Consider the following 17068-nt stretch of genomic DNA (forward strand, 5'->3'; position numbering starts at 1 on the left):
AATCACTAAAAAGGATCATCCGAGAAAAACCATAATATAATATCGACAACTATAAAAATTATTTTTATAATGTTCACAATATAATGTCCATGAGCAACAAACCTTGACTTAGCAATGCGGCCTTGTAGTCATGCCAATATATGGAGTTAGTTTAGCATTTCTCATGAAGTTTTATCATCAGATATCATTACAAATCATGTACTAATTCAATTTTTTTCCTTTTTTTTTCTAAAATTTGAATTCAAATTAATATTATCAAATCCTACCACCGTTAACCTTATGATACCCCCATAGTAAACGTAGTTAGGAAAACCCTGATAGGGTGTTGCCACATATACTCTATATGCATGTGTGGCTCACAGGTAGGAACTAACCACTACGACACCCAAGTAAACTATAACATACTATTTACGACTCTGTCGTTAGGATATAATATTTAATAAATAAAGTACATTTTACTATTTCAAACTATTTTATTGGATCACTTCTTATTTTACCTCATAAACTGATAGAAAATAATTCACTTTAGTCCTTAATAGCATTTGTTTGTTTTGTTTTTCTTTATACAAGTTATATTTTAAGCAGGAATTTTGTAGAGACATAGATGTCACCATTAGTAAAGTTCAAAAATATTTTCATAAACATTTGCTTAAACTTTAAAATCTCGATATTTAAATTAGTGTTAGGTTCTTCCAACCTATGTAAATCAGTGATATGTATATTAAAAAATTATTGAGACATAAGTTATAACCCATATATCACTCTACCAAATTTCACTATAAAATATGACTTATATAATACAACATAAACAAAAGAAATATCATTAGTGGGTAAAGTGAACCGTATTCAATGGTTTGGGGTGTAAAATGAGAAAAAAAATTAGAGGGTTGAGTGCTTCGGCGAAATAGTTTGGGGGAGTCAAATGGATTTTTTTTTCATATTTAATTTATGAAAGTATAATCCTTTGGCACTTATAAAAAATTGTTGTTAACGTCATTTAGTAGCTATTTAATTATACTTATGTGGGACCAAAGCAGCTAGCAGTACTATCATTTATCTATGAGATTACAGATAAGAGCCAACTAGCATATTTATTAATTATGATACATCAGGCCGAATATTTTTACTCACAAAATTTGTCACATTAACTTTGGAAATTAGTGGCAGCATTATGATAACTCCCGAAAAAAATAAAAAAAAGGAATATTTGTATGGAGCAAGCTAATTAACACAATGAGAAACGCATACATTATACCATTCTGGCATCCTGCATTTTTTTCCTTTAGTAGTTTTTGTGCTGTTCCTTTGGCCATCTTCTTCTTGTTTTCTCTAGTGCACTGCGCATCACTACATGCTTACAAAGAGTAGTTATAGTGGAGTGTGCCCTAATTACTTGTCGACAATGGCCATGTTACATGTAAAGGAAAGCAGGGATGGAATGGAATAAAGGGAGAAAGAAATGGTTATGTACTTCCAAATCCCAAATGGGTTTTGTTGAGACGATGAGCTAGACGAATGTATAGAAATATGGTGCATATTGTACGAACAAACTGTGCCAAATAAGCATGGCTATTAAATTAGTCATAAACGAGAAGCATGCCTAGTAAATGGGCAAAAATAAAACATAGATTAGATATAACATAAAGATCAAACTGTTCTTTGGCATGATCTGAGGGAAGAAAATATTCCTGGCACATAAACATGGCTTAAGGTGTCATTAATTATTAATTACTTCCTAGCACCTTTTGCAACTAACACCCTAGTATTATAAATAATGCCACCTTAAACCATAGAGCAGGTTCAGTAATACAACTTCTTGATGGCTCTAAAATCTTGCAATACCATCTCTAGAGCTTCAGTTAAAGATGTTGCGAAAAACAGTATGTTGTAATACACAGTTTGGTTACTTTTTACATGCGTGGCCACCGACCAGCCAAATTGCTGATGCTTCACCTTATCTTCGAAAGCTTATCGTCCAATTTCAGTTCATATGCATGGATAGACCAACCATGCCCTTGTTTTGGAGTGCTATGCAGTTCGCTAGTGATGAAAATGGTTGAAAATGATATCATTTTTATTATTTTTACGTTAATGGTATTGATACACGGTCGCGGATTTTTCATATTTATAAATTTAGTTATTTAGTGGTAACTTCAATATGTAGATAGAAATTAAAAGAAATAAATTTTACTGTCAGAAATAATAAAAAAGGATAATACTTTTTACTATATTTTGTGAAAACAATATCGGTATGGTCCGAAAATTTTGTACTATTTTCGTCCCTTCAGTCGGCGACAATTTAGTGGTCTGCTCATGCCCTTGCTCCTCCAGCTCATAGCTTTTGCCAGCAAAGACATGCTATAGCCGGTTCAAATCTCTTACTCCCATCCGTACCAAAATATAAGAAGTTTTAGAGTTGGATACGGTTATTAAAAAAGTAGGTAGAAGTGAATGGTGGAGGGTTGTGAATGGATGAGTAGTGGAGGTAGGTGGGAAAAGTGAATGGTGGAGGGTTATGATTGGTTGGGAAGAGGATGTTGGTGGAGAAGTTATTATATTTTAGGACAAATCCTGAGGGCTAAAATTTGTTATATTTTGGGACGGAGGGAGTGCTAAATTAACTAGCTTTTGCTAGCTATAGAGTTGTCCATCGTCAGCAAAGATCTACTACCTCCGTCCCAAAATAAGTGCAGTTTTGCACTATTCACGTTCAACGTTTGACCGTCCGTCTTATTTGAAAATTTTTTATGATTAGTATTTTTATTGCTATTAGATGATAAAACATGAATAGTACTTTATGTGTGACTAAATGTTTTTAATTTTTTCACAAATTTTTCAAAACGTTGAACATGAATAGTGCAAAACTGCACTTATTTTAGGACGGAGGGAGTATATGGTAGTAGAAAAGAGTAAAAAGAGCACAATTATCTTCCATATACAAGCACTTACTCTCAACACACAAAACAAGAAGAGGAGTGTGAAAGGGGAAGCTACATATAATTAAAAATAATAAATAATTATGTTGGGAGTTTTTTTAACGACCAAAACTTACAAGGCTAGCACTCTAGAAGACATTAACTAGGAAAGAAAAAACCCAGCACCAGGTTGCACGCACTAAAAGCACCTATATAGATCAAGGAAAAGCCTACCACCGGACCAGTTGCCGCTAAGCGCGTCCAACCGTCACTAGACCAACAAAACCAAACCTTAACAACTGGGCATTAATGTACTCAACTCTATCCATGTCTTTGGAATTGAGGGTGAGATGGTGAGAGAGAAGAATTGATTCACTCTTCCTCACAAGGCCCCCAACATGGCCAACTTGTATTAGCTAGGACGTCGTCGCAAGAGGATGAGACATTTAGAGTAAGCACGCATAGGCTGTTTGAGCAAAGTTTTTGTATGGGCCCTCCTAAACGATGTCTCCAGGGAGAAGAGCGACGATGAGCACTGCCGGCGCCATCTGTCGAGGTCTCAAGGAGAACCAAGGTAGGGTTTTCACCCAATAGCCCCACCAGAGGGAGAGGGATGACTAGACAACACCCCACAAGGGGGAAAACGATGCCCAAAGTGTCGTCGTTGTCAGCCCAGAGAGGTTTACACTTGCCACCTACCCCTGTCGATCCGTAACTATCGCTCCATTTCTCCACCACTGGCCATTCTCCGTCAATGTGTGGACACCGCTGTACCAATGCCCTGCCACTGACCAGTCTCCGCATACCTCCACGGCGACGCCCTTGCCGTCACCGGCCTCCCTGCCGTCGCCGCGTCAACCACCCACGCTATCGGCTAGGCCAGCCCCCCTACTATCGCCCGCACCGATCTCCCGACGTCAGTCTCCAACAGCCGCCATCCGCATCACGTTGGCAACGATGCACTTCCGCCTCTCCTCGGCTTGGCAGTCGCGCCTCTCCTCCATGTTGGTTCCTCTTCTATGGCCGCATGTTGCTGCCCCATTGTCATTGACTGGTTGTCATCGCTACCGGCCGGGAGGACGGCAAATCTAACCAAGTTCTGACCGTCCACATCACCATATAAGTGTTGCCATCGCCATCCATGCATGCCTCGGCACCACCTCGACTCCATGCTGCGCCAAATGCACCATTGACTCGGCTCGATCTGCTGGCGGAAGCACCAAATCCGGCCATAGGGGACCGGATCCGGACTCACTAGTGCCGGATCTGGACATCGGCGCCTTGCCCTCATGCTCCAGTCTCGTGGGCGCCCCGGCCTCCTTGACCACAAGCAAGGGAGAGAGCCACAATGTCGTCGTCCTTGCAGCCGCTTGGCAAAGCCAAGCGGCTACTCGGGTGGCGGCGATGCGGGGGAGATGAGGGGAAGGAGGGGGTGGCGTGGGCGCGTGGCTGACTCCTCGCCCCTAGGGGCGGAGCGACATGGGCAAGAGTCGTGGATTTATTTCTATTTTGTTGGGGAGTATGATAAGCTGAATATATATTATCCTTACTGTTGTCTATTACCTACTCCCTCCGGTTTCGAAATTCTTGTCTATTCTCTGTTTTGTCCATATGAAATACATTCATGTGCTAAGGGTAATTAGTAACTCGCTGCAACCTGGGTCGTTCGAATCCCTAGTGTCGCTTCATTTTTTTGCACTCGGTTTTTAATGGATTATGGATGCATGCATGTAGAGACAAAACAAGTCCAAAATGAGCAGGCTGCTCCCAAAATACCAACAATTAGTATACTCTGGTTCCAAACTTAGAACTCTATGCCATTAAATTTGCTCTAATCCGTCTTAGGTCTCCCTGGTCCATCTAAACAAAATTCATTGCATCTTTGTTTAGATTCAGTAATCATGCATTCCCGCAATTCACCATACATGTATGTACAGTTTAAATCAATACTCAACTAAAGTTAGAACTATATCACCGATTTAGTTAATATGGTAGCCAGGAGAAATTGATCAACTGTCTACAAAATGTAGATGGCTTACGTTGGAATGCAAGTATGCACATCCAAAGAAAGGGAAAAAAATGAAAAATCTAAATTGAATCAAACATTCTTTGATCCTATTTGCAATATTCAAATATATATATACATCTAAGGAATTCAACGTCAAATAATTGGTAAACAAAAAGGGAACTATCGCCATCAGAGATCTATTACCACTGCCAATTTTCCGGCTCAAATTTGTTAGTTTATTACCTGATGATGGGAAGAAAAAGACAGACAAATCCACCACAAAATATATAATGCTCCTTGTCAAGACCAGAATGATCCGGTTGTCTCTCTCAGGAGAACAAATTATTGACACTATCAACTTTATTTTGTTACGTGAGTTCCTTTTTCAGATCTTCGCCTTTTTGCGCATGTTACCGCACGGTCGATTATTTGCATGAAAATAACTCAAAACGTGGCATGTCCCATCACTTGTTTCACGGTCGCTTGAATTTAGCTTAGTGGGCTGCTCGCATGCTGAAGGATTGATCCCACCCACTTCCTGATCATTGTATCATGTAGTGCCCACTGTCCATGAAAGAAATTGTTGCTTAAGAAAGGGAGTGAAAGCTGTTTACATACAAAGATATTGATGTCATGGGTGAAATCATGGACTACTATTTCTTCCACCAGAAGAAGTTATAAGACCAGTCCCAAAATCACCATCGGTAATCAAACGCGGAAGAACACTATAGGAAATCCAAAACTGACGATGACATCAAGGCACGATATATTTGATACCAGAGTTCAGACGTAGGCTACATATCTAAGGCATTGATTACGGATCTCCTTCCCGATCCAGTATAATTACAAAATATCAGAGTTACAGCGATCTTCGGTCAGACGCCGCCAGCAACTATTCTTTCTCGTCATATGGTTACAACACTTCGTCTATCTATTTAAGAGAGAGCATAGTTAAAACAAAGTCCGACTCTAACTCTAACAAAAGTATATGGCATGCGTTAATCATCTACTTTGGTAGGGTTACAGGCTTACAGCCCCTAGATCCGGTGAAGCTGGACCCAAACCAAACATTACTATATCCTTAAATTTGTTTTTAAAGAGTGGAGCACCTACTCATTGTGACAATTGCGATGCTATAATTGATCTGAACATATTTCTTTAAATTGTAATTTATTAGGAAAATTATGAGTAACCTAGTATTGCAACGAAAACCAACTTTAGCTAGAAAGGGAAACAAGGGAGAGAATTCTAAGACGGCTAACACTCCCAAGTCCCCAGCAGACATGGACTCTATGCTGCAATATATATACATGGTTAATTGGGTATACCGCTACAGTAAATGCAGTAGGAGTAATACTGTACAGTGACTATTTACTGTTCTGAAAAAAAAAACAAATTCATCTTTTGCTGCTCGAAAGAACTCTAGCGCATTGTTTTCAATTATAAGAGTCTCTGATGGCTAAAAACATGGCGTACTGCACATGCATTATTTCTTCTTCAATATCCAGAGGATCCGATTCCATCCCAAGCACGCCAGCAGGGAACATCCTAAATTGACATTCCTCTTTTGCAATTAAGAAACACAATCTAGCGTCTTCGCTTCCTTAATGCTTACTATTGCCACAGCTTGCAATGGGCTCTCACATGTCAGCTGGAAAAGATTTGTTAATTTGCCACACATTTGTGGCTCCTACTCCTAGTGGCCAGTGGGTATCCAAGCAAGCACATGTTGATGTACCTTCTCCTTTTTCAAGATCCGATTTATAATTTGCAAGTCACAAAGTGAACCATCCACCACACTTTCAAAAGAGGATCGAATCGACATAGAATTTGGGGTTTGATTTTCAGGGCTTCTGGATGGTGATTTGGAATAAATTACTGTAACCAAAGGCTTGAAAAGAGCCAAGAATCATAGCACCATTTCATTTTCTTTTCGTAAGTACAAGTCGGACGCGCACCATACTCACCATCTTGTGTTTCAAGAGCATTTTGGTTGCAGCACTAGCTTTGATATATCATAGTAGATTTTTTCTCCAAATTATAGGGAGAATGTGGGATTGGATGGAAAATTACAGAAACATTAATCTTCATACTTCCATAGTTCATAGCATACAAAGAGGTCGTGTGATTTATAAAAGTATGTTCTCTCCTTCCTTTGGAGCTTCAGGAAGGTTAAAACAAAAGCAGCATGTGAACATATAAGCACACTGGGAATAAATCATGTTCAGACTTCAGACTAATTTTCGACATATAAGCAGACACGGGCCCCTCATTGTTCAATCTTTCCATCAGGTACCAGAACAAGATGATGTTTTCTACTACATAATGGTTTGTTTCGAGCTAATCAAAATTCAAATCAGGGCAAAAACATGATACACCGGAAATAACATGCTGAGTTTGAGGACCAAAATCTTGATGTGCAAACATGAATTACTTGTTCTAATCAATTTTACAGGAGAATCTAGGGGGGGGGGGCAAACACACTGAGATTCGGCGATGTTAGATAGGGAACCCGTCCCATGTTCCCTTGAGTTGCCCAAGAAATCTGATGTTCAGAGAGTTAAAATCTGCGGCCTTGAGTCACTTTGCCTTCTTAATAAGAGTTGATGTGCGGAATTCTGCGTCATCCTTGATGAAACTCCACCAGAGATATGTGAGAGGAATGGTGCTTGCATGCCACAGCGAGTGTGCATCAGCGTATCCCTTGTACGGAGGAAAGTCGTATACTTCGAGAAGCATAGCAAGTGCACCACCAAAGACAACCACCCAAAGCTTGAATCGTGATGGATGCTGGGTTATGCCAGCCCAAATTGCCCATGCCAGAAGTTGAACCACAGCCATCACCACGCAAACTTTCATGTTCCACCCTGAGAAGATATGTCGGATAAATACAAATACCATATGCCTAACCATACGCTTTTATGGCCACACTGAAAAGCAAGTTTGTAAACTAGGACTGAAAAATGCCATTACTAAGCAGTATGCTAATGACAAAATCTTGTAACACCATAAGCTAATATGGTGTTAATGCTCTTGTAGGTCATAATACAAAGGAACATGGTAAAAAGAGGATTTGGGTGTTACTGAGCCTACAGCCTAGAAAAATATTTGTTCTAAAGCAGGATTATTCTCATTAGATGATGATATTTGTTCTAAAGCAGGATTATTCTCATTAGATGATGGTAAAAGATAAAATGCTTCAACAATGGGAAAAGGAACTTTACCATAGTCAAGCTCATAGAAGTTAAGATACAAGATGTGTGTTGTAACAAATGCCAAAATTGGAGCAGCAAACATCACCCTGGTAGCCTCGTCCTTGACATTGAAAGTCCTTAACAATGAAAGGATTAAAGAATAGCCAAGTAGAGCCACAGCTGAAGAGTAATCCAACTTCTCAGTCAAGTCTATATCCCTACAGAATGAAGAATGGTGTGTAAGTATCACAAATTATGAATTATGATGGTGTATGAACTCAAGTTTCATTACATATGGCTTTGAGCACTTCATACCTAGTATGGAATATAGAGCTCCAAAACCATGCGTTCATTGATAATATTGCATATATATGCCATAATCCAGTGTATTCGTAGTATGTCCTCTTAGTTTGGGGTCTAACAGGTAATTTGTAATTCACCAGCAGGAAAAATGAAAGCCAGCCAGTGAAGTGCATCAATAGGTTGACAGCAGACAGTGCAGCTGAGAGTGGCTCCTGATAAAGGATGACAAACAGGTGAGAACTTGAGAAGTAGACAAGCTGAAAATGGTAGTTTCAGTAAGGAATATGACAGTTGAAACATACTTGGAAGACAGAAACACGTATGAAGGGCCATTTTCCATGATACTTAACAGGGTTCAGACCACGTGATTGCCTTTCACCTTCTCTTTGCATCATGCAGTAGTAACGGCAGTCATTCATACAGTTTAGTTGCTTCCACTGCATGTATAGGGGCTCCTGCGTGTACCAAGAACTTCCAACAGACGCGTCATCATTCCCTGGGGACTGGCAGTGGCTTATGATGTTCTCCCCAATAATCCCTGTAGTATGACACTCCTCCACGCAAGTTCTGAAAGTTCACAAACAGAGCTAAAATTACCAAAAACTTCTAAATAGAAATAGAAGTAACTTCAAATAATACATACAACACAAAAGGGTAACATCAGAATGATAAAAACTGAACAAGGGTTCGCAGATCAACAAAGCAACAAAAAAATTTCAGTTCATAAAGCCCAAAAAAATATGTTGGACACACTCATTGGTTCATGAAATAAAATCTTGTGAAAAATTACTAATGTCACTTTGCAAACCCTTCGAGAAAAAGGAAAAGAGGAACAAACAGAAGATATCACTGGTGCTACCATAAATGAAATGCAATGAACTGCGCGAAAAATTATATTGAATGTATGGGGCGCAAGAAAAATAAGAAAACTAAAAAATGTATTTATTTTAGTAGGTTAAACATTCACAGATTATATATGTCGAGTATCAGAGTCCACAACAGGGAGTCCTGTCAGCAAGATGAGCCAGCAGGAACATTCGCCTTGACTGGAAGCAGCAAGTCCCTGGAGTTCCTATGTCATGCCATGGTACTAGATGAGTTAGATGATGTGTGAATTTGATAATTCAATATGATAATTTTAAGCTATATGGTTCTCATGCACTACTAAACCATCGATTTATCATGACTATCACTTAATCACTTTGAGAACCTTACTCCCTCCTGTTTATCAGTCAAAAAAGAGACCTGCTTCTAGGATTAGTAATCGATTTACTGTTGAGTTTGGTCTCTGAAATTTGGTTAATTTGCTGGCATATGTGGTAAGTTTAGCAGGTATCTTTCAAACGATTTATTATTGGTTATTTGTATTTCAATTTTTCTGACTGTCTCCAGGCATCCCACTGCCAATCTGCCACGTACAGCTGTGAACCCATGAAATCATGCAACTGTGCAATAAAAGGCAATGGTAATTAAAATTGTCCTTTTAACCATATTTCACTCTGAATCTGATACCAAAAAAAAAAAGCGGTAATAAATTTAGATATTCAGGAAACATTACTGCAACAAAAGTTCTGTAATTCCTTGACATCAAATGATGATCTTATTGGTCAGTTTCTTTAGATTTGGTTCTTTACAAATTTACATAACTAAGCCACCGAAGACATGATGTACTTAATAACCAAGTTTAAATCAGCCTACAGCTAGGAATACTGGAATAGTGTGTATTGGTTACACTCCGAAGAATAAATGTCCATACTCCAGAGTAAGAGAGTGAAATTGTAAATTTCGATTGATGCCATTAAATATCAGCTTGGAACTTCGATTTCACTTGTACACTAATACGGGACTCTTTGAAAACAACCATTCTTGTCAAAGAGTTTGACTAGGATGGCAATGCAAATGACAGCCTCATGAAAGGACCAAAGTTAAAGTTGGTTCTTCAGGAAATACCACTGATGAGCCACTAATACATATATAACTGATAGCTTTGTTTTGGTAATTTTTTAAAACTAATTTAGAACTTAGAATATTCTCACAGCATGGCACCAATCAAGAATAATGAGAGTAGAAACTTCAAACATGAAGTGATGCAACTATCAGCCTATGACAATGTCACAATGGTTAGCTAAAGATAATCCATTGGATGTACTGCTCCTGCTGCAATAATAAGTGTACTCTATAAAGATTTCACTAACAAAGAAATGTGAAACATTAGGTACTATGGCATTAACTAAGAATTCAACGTTTTTTGTGCGACTAGATATACAGTTGACAACAATAGCCAATCTTGTCTAGCTGACAGTGAAGAATATAAACAGAATTCACTACGACAATGTCTGCCGTATACCCACAATCATTTATGAACTTTCAGGTTGTATCGTTTCGTTGCTTTTCCCGTCAGGCATATCCACACAAAACAACCATATTTGACCATCATGCTCAATTTCCAGTTTCAGATAAGAATAATTACACAGTATCACATTAACATGATCCGATGTGCATGATTACTAGTAAGTATTTTTTTTCAGAAAAGGTTTAATAATAAGACTTAAGCAACACTTATTTCGAGAGTGGAAAAAAAAGCTGTATTTTAGATATTTCCACAAATAGGTAGGAATAGGATAACAAACCACAATTCAACCAATAGGACATCTTGAAATATTAGAGGGCCAAACAATGCTACACTTGCTACTATGTCCTAATACCTGAGATTTACTAACTACAGGGTTTAGCCATCAATAACAGCCCAAGTAAGCAAGCATTTTCCTAGGAGATAAACCACTTAGTACTGAAAAATCAAGAGCCTACTTATCCAGCATAGCCCCACTTGGAGTAGAATTAAGTCAATTAACGATAACTACGAATACTTGTATTAACTCGATGAGACGAATGAAGAAGACAAGGAAGCACAAGCATGCTCCCACAACTCACCTGTACTGCGGATCAACATCGCCAAGGCTGGCGTCGACGGAGCCGAGCACGAACCCGACGACGAGGAGCGCAGCCAGCCGAGCCACCCAGCCGCCGCCGCACCCAGCCATCGCACCCCCCCCCCCCCCAACTGAAACCAGCGGGATGCTGCACACGATCAGACAATGCACGCACGATCCACGAACTGTAAGACGACCAGGTCAACCGCGAGCGATGGATCGATCGATCGATCGATCTTACCAGAAACCCGGATCCTCACTCCACGGCGGCTCAGGTCCCGGTAGAGCCACCGAGGAGGGCGTCTCCCCCGAGGAAGAAGAAGAACCGAGGGAACGGGGACTCGCCGGAGGGAGGCTGGGCTTGCGCGGCGTCGGGCTTCGCGCCCCGCGGCGAAGAGCTGAGCGGGGGTCTGGGCGGGTGGGGGACGGAGAGGAGGGGTTCGGGAATGGGGGGAGAAGAGAGCGGCGGCGGGGGTGGCGGCCGCCGGCGGCGAGGTTTGAGGCGGAGGAGGAGACGAGGAGAGAATGTGATGAGATCGGGATTGAGTTTGAGATGGGTTAACTTAATTGTGAGCGTCTGATCCAATCATCCAGCAGCACGAGGGCAGATTACATGCCATTTGATTTGACTACTCTAATCACCATATTGATTGCCTGGATTCTTCTTCGCTTCACGACTCCCTACTGCGACTATTCTGTGCCTGTGGCCTGTTTGTTGGGTCTGTGAGAAATGTAGGTCCTAGGCCCAAACCTCTGAACGTTCATGGAAAATGCATAATAAATAAACTTATTGACTTGTTTATTATTAGGGGTAGTGGTCATTTTTATTTTCGTATATGGTTCTGTGGAGTCAATTGAATTTTACTCTTCTCGTATTATATACTCCATACGTTTCACATTATTAGTCGTTTGAATTTTTTCTTAGTTTCGATCAAGCTGTAGCAAAATATGGTAATAACTTTTTAATAAAAAAAATGTATCAAAATATATTCAATATTAAATTTAACGAAACTAATTTTGTGTTGGAGATGTTATTAATCTTTTCTGTAAATTTGATCAAACCTAAAAGATAAAACAGAGGGAGTATCTCCAAGTATGTACTACTATGTTGGTAATGTTTAAAATAGCTAAATAGGATATGCGTTAAGTCATATCATCAGAATAAAGAGACGCAGGATCTCTCTCACGCTTCATCATATTCATGTGCTATTTTTAAGTCTAAGTTTTTAAAGTGCAAATTTAAAGTTATGGTAGATCAAAATTATTAATTTTTATGTGGAAAGGTTGAAGACGGATACAACTAAAGGATTACTATGTGTATTTGGTTAGACGGAGGGGTTGAATGGGATAGGATGGATGGTGGATATATGCCTCGATGGTTTAAGGTAGGATAATCTTTGCATACATACCTACTTTAAAAATGAAGGCCGTTTTCATGGTTCGCATATCGTTTTGGGCATCATGTGTCAAGAAAAAGAAGTGTCTCACGTGATGCGCACCATTTTTATTACTCCGCTCTCTCCCTTTGATCTCGCTTCTCCTTCTTTGACCACTTTGGCTCTCTCTCATGTTCCTTTCCAAATACAGCCCAAACTCATATCGCAACCCAAGACCATGTTTCTGACGGATTCCTATTCAGTTCAATATCATGAAAACGATCGCTCCAAACAAAAGTGCTCTGGCCTCAAGGGTCGTCCTCCATGCTATTGATTTGTTTTTCATCGGTAGGATTGAATGAAGTTTGGGTCCATGTCTGTCTTTTAGATGGTGTTACTATATCATGCCACGCACATACGCCCGCAATCAGTTGGATTATTTTATATTTATTTTAAAATTTACAGCTATAATTTCATTTTGCAATTTTACATATGTATACTCATCCATCCTTTGGAAGGGGTTCTTTCTTTTATATAAAACATCTTCCTAGAAGGTGGCAAATGTGACGTGGCATGTGGGTTAGGGGGTGTGGATGGGTGGGGAGGGATAGCTACACTTTTGTAGCCAGCCCCTTCCGCCCTCCCTAGGGAAGTTTATCTCTCGCCAAGGACGTCAAAGGACCAGCTGCAAAAGTGCACCTCGGCCCGCCCAAGGAATGAAGTAAAGGGGGAGGGGGTGTCTGTGCAGAAAGGCCACTCGTAGCCCTCCCAAGGAGTGGTTTATGTCCCTGGTGGGTATAATCCCCCTCCTCCCTAGCCTCAAAAATCCTCATTTTCCATGTGGGTGAATGTTGCCAGGTGGAAATGTCCTTAACATGAGATATTTTTGTTGTTGAGGGTGGGGGAGGGGAGGGGGGAGGTCCAAATATTGATGATGACTTCTTTGTAAGTGTCATTTTAACTATCATTTCATCGATCGCTCATATTATTAGTTTATCTTCCATATCTCTATCAAATTAAATTTCTTTCCACAGGGAGACTCAAGGGTGTGTGCATTCACAAAGTGGATTGACACGGAGATCTCATGGTGGAAATTAAGATTACACAGGCTAAAACGAGGTCACATAGGTGTAGACGAAAGAGGAGTACGAGCGATGATCATGGAGTCTGCTAGTTTAGATTGGAGAAATAATCCTTTGGAATCCCTAAATGGCTTGATCGTCTGAAGTGCGCATGTCCGAAGTGCGCATGTGGATATTGTTGCCAAGTGACAACATCCTTCACAGAAGAGAGCTATATGAGGAGATGTTTCATTTTCCCAAATATAGATAATGACTTTATTGTGTGCCATTCCTTTTGTTTTTATCTACCCCCATTGGCAGATTCAGAAAATTTATTGAGTCTGGGTAAGTCTAATGATAGATGATAAAAACACATAATCAGTATAACTCTATAGACCATTTATCATTGATGTAAGAAAATTTACACTACATAATTATTAACTTACAGAAAAATATCTATTGCACACTACAAACGATGGTGTGAACTTAATTGCTTTACTAATTTGCCTGGTTAATCTGCCCTTCATTAGGACTAACAAAGAGTATATATGTACTAGTGCATAAGGCGGAGCACGAGCAATGGCCCAGGCTGGCCGGGCCTTGGCTCCACCACTGTCTACTCCCGTATTTCATCGTGCCATCTAGAGTACTACTATAATTGTTCAAGCATTTTTTTTCTTTTCAGCATGTTGTCCTATGGGAGGGAGGCAAAGGGGCTGGCTGCAAAAGTGCAGGCATCCCCCCGCCCCAACATTAGCCGCCCTTTGGTCCTAGAAGGCAGGAGGAATATGGATGCGTAAAATTTCCAAATGAAAATCTCTCCTCAGGCTAGATAAGCAATGCAAGAGACCATCACTAAAATGTGTCACATTTAGCATGTACCATGGTAATGCCAAGATAACACTATTTCTTGCTCTCCACAGACAATATTTCCCAATGAAAAGAATGAAAAAAGTAGTGCAATATCTACAACAATGGAACTTCATATATATATCATTGATGATATCTGCAATACTGGAAAGTTAGCATTGTGGAATAACAAATCCAATGATGATGGATTATGAATTATAATCGTCATGTACATGCATCAAATCCATTTGTAAAGTACAAAAAAGGAAAAGTTTGTCATAGCCTAATAGCTTATACTCCTACATGATTTCCTTCGTCGAAACTGGACGATATCTATTTTGAGGGCCGAACAAAAATCTAAGTAATCTAAACGAAATGGAAACCAACCAACTAAGAGCCAGTTTTGAATCAGTACTTGTTACCACTAACGTCAACGAAAAGATTATATTACCTCTATCTTCAAATATAGTAAATTTTAGCTGTGAACCTGGACACGTATATTTTTCTAGATACATAGCTAGAAATGCTTATTTTGAAATGAAGGGATGGATGAATGAATGAATCAGTCTCCGTTCTCGGAGTCGTCATCGTAGAGGTTGTAGGAGCGAAGTTGGGGAGCGGGTCCTTGCGGAAGAAGGCTATGGGGTTAGCGTACCAGAGGCCTCCTTGCTTGATGCCATTGTTGCCCGTGAGTGCAACACGGGAACGGTCGCGGAATCGCTCGATCTCAGCGCACTCTGGCTCAGGGCTCCGCAGCAGCACCACCTCGCAGATCTCCTCCCGGTGGTCCTCTGACACCTCCATCTTGTACCATCCCCACTCGTTCACCGTCGCCTCCGCCTTGTGGTGCAGCTGCTGCGTCTCGAAGTGCCGGCACACTCCATCAGCACTGTTGCTCCTATATATATATATATCCATCCATGAATCGCTTTTGTTATATATTTTATCGATAATTTTCTACCAAAAATTTAGCAAATATAAATACAATATAATTGTAACTTGTATACAACTACTATGTCTTGTATGTAACTTTCACATATTTTAAACCATTAAATTTAAATCAATATTTGTGCATATCAGGAAGAAAATCATAGCGCATGCATGGATGAGGAGATTTGGTCTTGCGCTTCTTGAAAATAGTGTGTAGCTGTGAGATTTTTGAAGTCACATACAAATTATATTTATACTAGAAAAATTACCCGTACGTTCCAACAGGTGAAGGCTATTTTAATTTTATTATTGTTATACTATTTAGTTAAGATGAAATTCATTGTGAGAATTCACTTAGATATATATTTTTTTAGAAAATCATGAGCTTCAATTATGAGTCCGATGATCTCAAGTTAGCACGTAAGTTTTTCTAAAGAGATTTCTTATACGACTGCTCCTATATTTCTAAAAGCGAACGAGCTCGAAACCTAACTCAAATACAAACTTAAAAACCGACTCATACACAGATGACGTACTAAAATACCGGCAAAAACATCTTCGATATTTATAATAGTTTCACTGTGAGAATTCGCTTGGATATATATTTTTCTAGAAAATCATGAGCTATAATTAGAAGTCCAATCATCTCAAGTTAGCATGCAAGTTTTTTTAAAGAGAATTCTTATATGACTATTCCTGTATTTCCAAAAGCGAACGAGCTCGAAACCCGACTCAAATACATATCTATATTTCTAAAAACGAACGAACTTAACAACCGACTCATACACGGGTAATATACCAAAGTACCGGTAAAAACATCTTCATTTTTAATAAGAGTAGAGAAGAGATTATAGTTACATGTAAGATATAATATAGTTACATAATAATTATACTACATTCACATATGTGAGTCGATGAACGAATAGCTAGTCCCAACTTGTACTTCTCCGTCTCCGATGAACGAGCTAGCTATTAGTATTTACCTTGGATGCTGTGGGAGGCGTTGGTCTCGAAGCCGGCGCGGCAGCTAGCTGTCGCAGTAGACGCGGCCGTGTCGAAAAAAAATCTAATTTGGTGTATTACGATGGTTTTCTGATCTATTATATCGACCCTCTCATAGGGTATGGGTATATATAGAAGTACATAGGGAATAAAAACTTGGAGTACAATACATACAAGTAAGAGTAGATTTATCTCTAGGATATATCTTATCACTATATTTATATTTGACTATTATCTCTAACCGACATATCTATACTTCTAACATTCCCCTTCAGTCGTAACGGGAGCGAAGCGAACGATTGCGACTGGATTTGAAATCTTCTATTTCTTCATCTTCTTTCGACTCACCATCCTTGATTGCATCTCTAATGGACGGTACTCCACCTGGTGCCTGCGTCCCCTTCTGTGTCGTCCCTTGGCTCTCATCTATTCCCTCCCGCAGTCATAGTAGGAGTGTCATGGACGATAGCGATGATACGGACGCTTTGACTGAAGTTTCT

The 17068-nt window shown here is 39.7% G+C and overlaps 1 protein-coding gene across 2 annotated transcripts; it reads right to left on the bottom strand.

The window, feature by feature from the left end:
* Positions 1 to 7131: 7131 nt before the first annotated feature.
* Positions 7132 to 11934, bottom strand: LOC4338126 (uncharacterized). 2 transcript variants are annotated; one of them, XM_066310741.1, is made up of 6 exons: positions 11592 to 11934; positions 11352 to 11481; positions 8723 to 8987; positions 8433 to 8632; positions 8148 to 8335; positions 7132 to 7790 (listed from the first exon to the last, which is right to left on the bottom strand). In XM_066310741.1, exons 2-6 carry the CDS (start codon positions 11459 to 11461, stop codon positions 7504 to 7506), a joined length of 1050 nt encoding a protein of 349 aa, XP_066166838.1. In that variant the 5' UTR covers positions 11462 to 11481; positions 11592 to 11934; the 3' UTR covers positions 7132 to 7503. The 2 variants fall into 2 exon arrangements, with proteins under 2 accessions (XP_066166838.1, XP_015640695.1); XM_015785209.3 differs by having other exon boundaries at positions 11352 to 11498.
* Between the last annotated feature and the right edge of the window lie 5134 nt (positions 11935 to 17068).

Source organism: Oryza sativa, chromosome 5 (genome assembly GCF_034140825.1).
Source record: "Oryza sativa Japonica Group chromosome 5, ASM3414082v1".
NCBI classification, from domain to species: Eukaryota; Viridiplantae; Streptophyta; class Magnoliopsida; order Poales; family Poaceae; genus Oryza; species Oryza sativa.

Coding starts and splice junctions, on each gene's coding strand:
- LOC4338126 (XM_066310741.1), bottom strand. CDS start 11,461: ATGGCTGGGTGCGGCGGCGGCTGGGTGGCTCGGCTGGCTGCGCTCCTC. Junction 8,633..8,722: donor TACGTGTTTCTGTCTTCCAA/GTATGTTTCAAC, acceptor ATCCTTTATCAG/GAGCCACTCTCAGCTGCACT. Junction 8,336..8,432: donor AGCTCTATATTCCATACTAG/GTATGAAGTGCT, acceptor TTCATTCTGTAG/GGATATAGACTTGACTGAGA.